Source organism: Phalangium opilio, unplaced genomic scaffold (genome assembly GCF_054372755.1).
Source record: "Phalangium opilio isolate 3A_F unplaced genomic scaffold, DU_Popi_V2 ptg000662l_1, whole genome shotgun sequence".
NCBI classification, from domain to species: domain Eukaryota; kingdom Metazoa; phylum Arthropoda; class Arachnida; order Opiliones; family Phalangiidae; genus Phalangium; species Phalangium opilio.
In genome coordinates this window covers 1,543,044-1,552,970 of record NW_028324246.1, presented here as the reverse complement: position 1 = coordinate 1,552,970, position 9,927 = coordinate 1,543,044, and the positions used below count along the sequence as shown (strand labels likewise).

Sequence of the window (9,927 nt, the reverse complement as noted above, 5' to 3'; positions counted from 1 at the left end):
AACCACGCGCGCCTTTTCCATATTTTGAATTTTTCCCGCCTTTTATCACGCGCTAATCCATCGCATTCCTAAAACGCGAAATTTTGGCGCCAAATGTTATTTTTCCCGCCTTTTATCACGCGCTAAATCCATGGCGATCATTTTCACGGGAAACTTTCGCGCCAAATGTTCTTTTCCCCGCCTTTTATCACGCGCTAACGGTTCGCACCATCTTACGTTACTTTCAATTTAAATTAATAGTGTTTTGGCAACAATTTTTTTAGTTTTTAGCATTTTATGATGAAACTGGGAAAATTGGATACGTTTAAAACGCGGATTTTTTTTATGAAAAATGCAGAATGTTTAGTTTGTTTAGAGTTTATAACTCTTAATATATTTAAGTCTAAGTAGTTTTGGTTAATTAAATGTTGATTTTTTTTTGGTTATCTCTAATTTTTTTTACCTAATTTGAGAATATTAAATGTTCAACATTATCAAAAGAACAAATATATCAATCAAGCACCTTAATATAATTTTAATTATAATTAGATTATGAATTAAAATTCTTTTGTTTTTAATTATCGCCCAGTATACACTCGGGACTAAAAATGAAGACGCTATAAAATTCCGAAATTTGATTGCTTAATTTTAATTTTAATTAAATTAAAGGAATTTAAGTACGAATTAATTGTTGAATTTCAGCGTACGATAATGATGAATTTTTATTTAGACTGGGCTAGAAGAACAATTACTTAAAAACAATAGTCGCTTTAGTTCCGATCGTATGAAACGTTCTAATAGGGAATTGGCACTCCGCGTTAACTCCCATAGAGCGTAATACAGTCAAAGGCGAGAGGTGCCGCTTCCCTATATAAAGAGCGCGAAAAACAATGGGCGGGAAATAAAAGTTACTGGCGTTATCTACGTAAGTCTCGCGATATTTCCCGCCATTTTTTTTATTTGTAAAAATTCACGCGACACACAAAAAGAAAAAAAAAACATCGCTTGCCAAAAATCAATGATTAAAAAAAGAGACTAGAATTTAATTTATTTTATAAGCGCCCCGACTGGGGCGTCACCGAGTGACGTCACACGTCTCAATTTTATTTTGAAAATTATGAAGAGCAGGCTGCCAATTGAGCAAAAAAATAATAATCCAGACACGTAAAAAGCTCAGGTTAACGTCTGCGTTTTAGTTTTGTTCTCCTTATCTATTCGCAGACACAGACAAATATAAAAGCAAAAATGATTTTTGGCAACAAAGTATCGAAGTTTCTAAACTTGCCGCCTCGCGCCATTGATTTCGAGATTATAGAGAAGTTAAGAAACGATCGTGACCGAACGTGATCCGTCCGCGACATTGATGGATCACTTTTTAAACGGAATACGGATATTACTAAAAATGAAAACCTATTTAAAAATTCCAAACAACACCGTCTCCTTCAACATTTTCCAGAAAAAAAAACCCTTTAATAAAGAAACTTATTACCTAGCAGTGGAAAAACGAGACAAATACGGTCCAAATCGGCCGGAACTTAAACAAAATAGTTTTAAATTTTTAATTATTAAAAATTAATTTTGGAAAAAAATATTCCTAAATTTGTTAATTATAATTATAATAATAATAATCTAGGCTTTATCTACTAAGGGATGTTAACACTAAGTCTTGCGGCTTATTTACATATGGGTTCCTTTAAAAAATGCAAGGGTGTGGATGGTGTCTAGCCCATATGCAACAGCTATCCCTATACAGCGCCCTATACTAATTGACTAATATCAAGAGAAAATACAAGAGAGTATAATACCAAGTTCTGCCCATGCTCTACGTGATGCGCCTCGTTTGAGGGGTAAGATTTCTACCACTCTAGCGTCGCAACCCCCCCCTCTCTCTCAGGATAGCCTCCTCGCACCTTTAAGAGAGAGAGATAGAGAGAGAAATAGTTCCCGCAAAACAGACTACGAACGAGGAGCGGCTCCCTCTCCCAACCTCGAGCCTCCTCCTGATTGGCTACTTGAAGTTTTAGGGGGGCAAAAAACCGGTCGAGGTGGAAAGCAGCAAAGCCTAAAGTAAAATTTTGACTCTAGTATACTCTCTTCTATTTTCTTTTGCTATTACAACCGATTTGGACGTTGTTTGCCATTTAAGTTGTAGATAAAAATCACAGTTTCTTCCAATTATTAATCCTACATAAAGGACAAGTGTCTATTTTCCCTTTTAGTGATATTCTCTCTTTAAGTAGACATAGTTTGATAAGCTGACGAGAGAAAGCACTATTTGATCCCCCCCCCCCCCCATGATGGGATAGTCATTAGCTTTTTTTGAAAAGAGTTGAGCTTCTGCCGATGACAGAAGCGAAACCGCCTACCCCATTTTTACCCTAACCTAATAACCGAGCCTTAAGCCTTTACTAAAACGAAAAAGAGAGAAATTAGGCCTAGCTTTTAAGGCCAAATTTAAATTAGGGAATCCATAATTTTATTACTAATTTTTTCCTTCTTCTCCCACCAATCCATTAATTTTTCAATATCTAAGCCTAAATTAAATTGTCCCTTCCATAGTTAGGGGGGTAGAACACTTCGAGAAAGTTCCCCCCTAAATAGATATGGTAATGAATAAAGCCTTGGCAAGTATCCGACCCCCCCCTCTCCCACCCCTGGATACCCTATTAATCTATTAATAGCTTATGAAAGCGGTCGACATCAAAGTAATTCGTTCAAGGTTTTATTTTAAGCCTTTGCGAGGCATCGAAAACTAAGCTGTTGCCACCATTGGTTCCTCAAATCCCAATGCAGAATTACAGACTGTTGTTTTATTACAAGTTGGAAATCATTTGGTGGTGACAGATAAGGTCAAGCATAAGGTTATGACATTTTTATTTTGGAACTGGACCAATGGGGATTAATATCGTAATCACGATACTAAACGATATAACAGCTGTTGCTGTTGAGTTAGAAGCAAGGGGATAAAGGGAGAATGAAACGCCTTTTCATTATCCCTTTAAAAGCAGTTAAGTTAGAAGAGAGGGATAAAGGGAGAATGAAACGCCTTTTAATTATCCCTTTTAAAAGACGTTGAGTTAGAAAAGAGGGGGATAAAGGGATAATGAAACGCCTTTTCATTATCCCTTTTAAAAGACGTTGAGTTAGAAAAGAGGGATAAAGGGATAATGAAACGCCTTTTCATTATCCCTTTAAAAGCAGTTGGGTTAGAAGAGAGGGGATAAAGGGATAATGAAACGCATTTTAATTATCCCTTTTAAAAGACGTTGAGTTAGAAGAGAGGGATAAAGGGAGAATGAAACGTCTTTTAATTATCCCTTTAAAAGCAGTTGAGTTAGAAGAGAGGGATAAAGGGAGAATGAAACGTCTTTTCATTATCCCTTTAAAAGCAGTTAAGTTAGAAGAGAGGGGATAAAGGGAGAATGAAACGTCTTTTAATTATCCCTTTAAAAAGACGTTAACGGAAATGTTGAAGGAAACTAATGTTGAAATTTTTAATTTTTCGAAATAAAATTTAAATTAAAAAAATTAAAAAATAAAAATTAGACTAGCATTACTTAATTTTTCATTCATTAACAATCCTTAATCATAATTATACCTTATCACGCTGTTATTTATATTAGCTCAACCAACAGATAGTAATTTCTTTAAAAATATAAAGCTGACTTCATTGCCTTTAGGTACAGTCAATACAAATACACGGCGCATGCGCCGTAATGAAGACCATCTCAGTTAACAACATTAGCACCACCATACGTACGGTACGACTAACTCTCGAAGATAGTTCCACGCATGCACTGACGTCATCACTAATTACCGACTTTCCGTAATTAACCCCTAGGGTTTTACATTGAATTATATTAATATATAAACCACTAATTAATTTGGTTTAATTCATATTTTAATCTATGAATCAATTCAAAATGTTACGAGTCATGGATAAATATATATGTATTTATACGTTATCACTTGTTTATATATATATATAACAATTCCGCGCGGTAATCATTCAATCGCAACACACCATTCACTCTATGACGCGCTAGAAATATTTTCCCGCCTTTCCTCACTCTGGGATTGGTTCAACAACGGCGCTCGATGTCCGGCGACGTCGTGCAGGGATGGTTCCAGGTTCCGAGCCATCATCAGGGCTCTTTGGTAAGACGGCGGCGGCAATTGGTCACCGGTGACCAAAGGGTAAGGCGGAGGGTCATTCGTTTCGGCCGGGGTCAAACGCCAAATTTCGCTCTTTACGAGTCCATCTTCGGTGACCACGGCTTCCAAAAGCGGAGCGCTACATCCGGTGCCAACCGTTAACCGACGACAATTACCGGAAGTAGATATTTGTCCCTTGGCGCGTCTAGCTTGACGAATGGCCAACGTCAAAGCCACCGCGAATAAAATTGGGAAAACCAGAAAGACGCAAACGTAAAAGACCAACCTGGGTTTGCACTTGGACCTGATGGGGAAGAGGACGCTTCCGGCGTCCGGTTCGGCCGCCACGAAAACGACAACCTTCTCGTTACTTCCAAAATTTAAAGGAATTTCGCACGAATTTTGGCTTCGACATAAAATCATGTTTTCGGGTAATTCGTAAGAACTTCGGTTTAGTCTGACGTGCAACAAGACGTGGTTGAACGAGTCCCCGCGCGTCATGACGTAATAAGAACCCGGGCGCGTGACGCGAACGGGGTTGGTGAATTTACTCGGACATGTCGGGTAGTTTTGATCGGACTTCTCGGAGACGACACCGATTTCGCTTTGAAAGAGAGATCCAGGACACGTCGTTGACGGAGTTGACGAAGTCGGGACGCGTTTGTGACGACTTAAGATATTGTTGACGTTGGGCCGAAAGTTACTTTCTTCTGACGAAGAAGAATCATCGTCATCCTCTTCCGAGGAATCATCGTGGGTCTTCCGGTTCTCACGGAGTACTTGATGGTAATCGACCCGGTTCTTATCTTCTCGGGATCCTTTGTTCTTAAGTAAGAAGGAATGCGAAGAGGCGGAATGTTCCATGTTCAAACGCGGTGACGGGGAGCCGTTCAAAGAACTACAAGAGTTGAACTGATCTTCGCCGTAAACAATGTCCAGTTGAACAGGATGGTCACCGGCGCAACCACTGGCTTCGATAGTTGAACCTTCCAACATATGATACCTTCAAGGACACATACATGGATTTAATTGAAACATTTTCAATTAAACAATATGGAATTCCCCTGACTTTTAGGACCCTTTTAAAATTCCATAATATCCATTTCAAAAATGCCCAAATTTTCCCAGAAGTTTTTAAGCTCAGTGTCACGGGACATTAGGAGTTTTGAGGACAACAATAAATACAGTATGTTTATCCAATAAAACATCTCCCCATAATGGCAGGGAGCCCAGTCAAAAATTTTCAGCAATTATAGGATTTTATAGAAGAAAAATAAACTGTTTTTATAGGAAAATATAGGAATAAAAATGCTCATACATAATACTATTTTGGCTTAAACTATGCAGAAAAATCTTAATTTTTAAAAATAACCAAATTGGATTATACTTTGAAAAGAGGAACTCAATATATAATATATAAATATGCTGAGCAAGCTCCGCAATTTCGGTCAAATCTAGTCAAATGAGATCTCGAAATTTTGATAAATTTCATGTTAAACTATACGAAAACTTGGCCTAAGTCAAAAATATAGGATATTATAGGACCTTTCATAAAATTACATTATAATATAGGACAGGTTCAAAAATATAGGATATTATAGGACCTTTCATAAAATTACATTATAATATAGGACAGGTTCAAAAATATAGGATATTATAGGACCTTTCATAAAATTACATTATAATATAGGACAGGTTCAAAAATATAGGACCTTTCATAAAATTACATTATAATATAGGACAGGTTCAAAAATATAGGATATTATAGGACCTTTCATAAAATTACATTATAATATAGGACAGGTTCAAAAATATAGGATATTATAGGACCTTTCATAAAATTACATTATAATATAGGACAGGTTCAAAAATATAGGATATTATAGGACCTTTCATAAAATTAAATTATAATATAGGACAGGTTCAAAAATATAGAATATTATAGGACCTTTCATAAAATTAAATTATAATATAGGACAGGTTCAAAAATATAGAATATTATAGGACCTTTCATAAAATTACATTATAATATAGGACAGGTTCAAAAATATAGGATATTATAGGACCTTTCATAAAATTACATTATAATATAGGACAGGTTCAAAAATATAGGATATTATAGGACCTTTCATAAAATTAAATTATAATATAGGACAGGTTCAAAAATATAGGATATTATAGGACCTTTCATAAAATTACATTATAATATAGGACAGGTTCAAAAATATAGGATATTATAGGAATTATAAGATCACTGGTCTCCCTGAAAAGTGTCATCAAGCGTTTAAGTTACTTTCAAAAAAAAAAAAAAAAAAAAACACCCAATCACCTCAGATAATGATAATGTCCTTTAGACAGAGTAAACCTAAAGGCCAAAATATTCATATTCAAGTCACGCTCTTGGAGCACCACCCTCGGCGTATCGGGAACTTTGTAGGCGTAGAAGGGATGCGTCGAAGTCACCTCCTGCCATCCGCACCAGAAAGTGGAAAACCCTCTTAACAAGCGAGTGTCGGTGGAAGCGATCTCCAGCTCTTCAACCGGAAGTCTTAACAGGATCATCAAGAGAACGCCCAAGGGGAAGCCCAAGCTCAAGAGAGGCAAGAAGACCCGAGTCCAAGTCGGTTTCAGTAACGGCGACATGACCATAGATGCTGATGATGACGTCAGATTGTCGTTACTAGGCGCTGTCTTCTTAGCGGTTGCGACAACGTTCAACCAGGAAATGTCACTTGTCAAAGCAGCGGCGTCTCTATTGAGAAATGAACACGATTTAAAGTGATTAACAACAAGTTGGGAAACCAAAATAAACCTCTCCGAGTCGAGACTCGAGACGCAATTAAGAGGTGTTTTCTTAAATAATTAAATAAATAAATAAATAAATAAATATAATTGATATTAATTATTTTAATCGTCAGTAATTTAGCTTAATTCTTGTTAAATCGTTTTAAGAAACTTTATTCCTAAAATAATTTTAAACATAGCTGTTTTTGACGTTTGAATTGCAGCGTATGCCTCTTTAACAATTTCTGGGAATTTAGGGCCTCTTTAACAATTTCTGGGAATTTAGGGTATATGGGTATGAGGCGATTGATTCACAATGAATGATACGAAAACCCGCAATTGCGTGAACCTTTAGTGGAAGCCCTAGCTGCAATTGGGAGGCTAGACGTTTCTAGTAACCCTAGCCGATCGCCGCGTTAATCTTAACTCTAACAATGATAATGGAGTAGAAGCCAAAAATTGCTATCTGCGAACACGTTTGCTCCGATTTGCCAACTGCACAAACACAGACACACGTCCAGTGTAATACCTCTCCGTGACCTCATCGTCACTCGGAAAGGTAAAAATATATTAAAAGTTGTTTCTAATAATGTTACAAGACTAAATTTTTAAATCTTCTAGTCTTTCAGCGATTTAACTCGGCCTAAAATTTATAAGTTAAAATAACCGGTTTTCTAATGAGAATCTCGGGGCATACCAAGCCACTCAAAGACTACGGGCACTTCGGCATAGACGAGACGAGACTTCAGACAGAACGCGGAAAAAATTAGAGAAGGGGAACGCACGCCTTGAGTCGCCAGAAAATGATTTAACATTTTTTTATTATTATATGTAAATTTTTGTTGGGTGATAAATTAAAGCCGAACTGAAAAAGAGGTAGATACGCCTCTTCCCCCCCCCCAGCGCGCACACCCCGCGTCATTCCCAGACGTTCCTTGCTAAAAACCTTGAAGACAAAATAATAATATAACAAGTTGGGAAAGCCAAACTATTACCTCTCCGAGTCAAGAGATGGGGACTACCTAACAACTTATTTACCTATATATTCAACTAGCTGTTACCCGCTCGCGTGTAATAAGAACTTCCATCAAAATGATATAAAGAATGCGTAGATTTTACTGATGACTAATATTTTTGTAGCACCCTAGCAGCGAAGGCACTCGGCGTTGCCCGTCAGCCCGTCCCGACATTTTTTATTACTTTTCATGCGGACATTATTCCATAAAGAAGGGTTTTTAAGTTTTTGGCCGCCATTTAAGAAGATGGCAACAAATCGAACCTAAAAGACCATTCAGCAGGTCTTTAGGTTAAAAGAAACCAGTGTACTAAATATTTGTGACAAAAAATGTGGACAGCTTAAGTACTGCGAAATAGCTTTACCAAATATCTGCGAATGAACCTTGAACTCTGTCTGGAAATTGAAACAACTTTGCACCGATCTGCGAACACGATCACGGCCAGACACACAGACAGACAGACAAGTCCGGTGTAACACCTCTCCGTAAAGTAATCGTCACTCGGAGAGGTAAAAAAACAAACCCAGACATGCCACGAAAAAAAAAAACAAATAATTATTTTTCCACTGATAATGGCAGCCGGAAAATAATATAACGGAAATTTTAAATCAGTTTTTAGTTTCCTATTCTTTCAGCAGACCTAGACGACGCTCTGTCTAGGATTTGACTTACGTCATTAAACGATATTTAATTATTCTAATTTCATTCTCATCGTCGTGGTAGGAAAATAAGTTAACGCGCCTTTTCTTTTTTAAAGGCGGGGAAAATGCACGTGGCAGTTTAAAATATCGGTATAGTATAATTCACGTGCTATTTTTAAACGCATGATTTTTTAACATCAGAGTGATGGCAGTTACCAGCAGCGTGGGAATTAATGCATATGACCAGTTTAAAAATTAAATAGGAGGGGGGGGGGGTCAGTGGTCCACTTAAACTACGTTTTGATGACGTTACTGACGGGGACGGCGCAAAATACGTAATTCCGTTTTACCTCTGTCTCTACGACTCGCCTCTTATTTCATACCCTCCCCCCCCCGGTCAGGGACTTTGACGCGCGCCCAGATTATTCTGTTCTCCATTCCTACTTCTCAAATTAAATCTATCCCTGGCAGTAATTAACAATCGCCTACCAAAGGGTAGGGTCGTGCGAAAGCTTCAGTCCACTCCATCTTACCTCATTTCTCTCTGATACTGATTAAACTCTTGTCAACAAAGTTTCAAGAACGTTTTTGTAATTAGATAAATTTTTCTTTAGTTTTTATATTCTATCAATTACTAATTTATGTATTTCAAAATAAAATTTAAATATTGTTTGCATTTTTCCTCAAATGTCTAGTCTAGTCTAAAGGATACTAGAAGCGGGCATGTCGCGACGTTATTTCACTTAAAATTAAAAAAATAAAAATTAAATCAACTGTATACTTAAAATTTGCATATTTTGAAACGCCCTAGGTGGGTTAGTCGCTTACATGATCAAAAACGTACTCATTTCCAAAAACATTTATTGAATTTCTTCACGTTTTAAAATTAAAAATTTTGAGTTTCTAATTTTTGGCTATATAGTGTTTATTTAATTTGATATAAAAATTTTAATCATTTCAACGTTTCTTTCCGAAGGTCTTTTTGATTACGATGAAATGTAGGATACTTTATAGGCTTCGAGTACGCGCCTTAGATAAAACCACACTGATAATGGTCAAATAACCTTGTAAATAACTGAAATTATCCAGATACATTCGAATTTGAATAAACAAATTAATTTTAATTACGAAGTAGATATTTCTCTGAGGCAATAAAAAATTCGTTAACTTAAAAATATTTACGATTTAATAATCATTTGAAATTAGCTGCGAGAATTTCGTTTAGGCGCCAAAAATCTCGAGTTAAAGAAGCACGTGCGAACAGAGTAACATTATAAAAGGCGCGTTGACATTTTGCGCCAAAATATTCCAGTCGAGGTAATAATATAAAGCGCGCGAAAAAGATAAAAAAG

The 9,927-nt window shown here is 36.6% G+C and overlaps 1 protein-coding gene across 3 annotated transcripts in view; it reads right to left on the bottom strand.

The window, feature by feature from the left end:
• Nucleotides 1–3,858: 3,858 nt before the first annotated feature.
• The window catches only part of LOC149588285 (uncharacterized), a 51,468-nt gene continuing 45,399 nt past the window's right edge, over nt 3,859–9,927 (bottom strand). For all 3 annotated transcript variants that reach the window (XM_089862808.1, XM_089862806.1, XM_089862809.1), the window contains 2 exons: nt 6,464–6,886; nt 3,859–5,137 (listed from right to left, as the gene is read on the bottom strand). In XM_089862808.1, the coding sequence (XP_089718934.1) occupies nt 4,012–5,137; nt 6,464–6,886 (1,549 nt within the window). In that variant the 3' untranslated portion in view covers nt 3,859–4,011. The remainder of the gene's footprint in view (nt 5,138–6,463; nt 6,887–9,927) is intronic.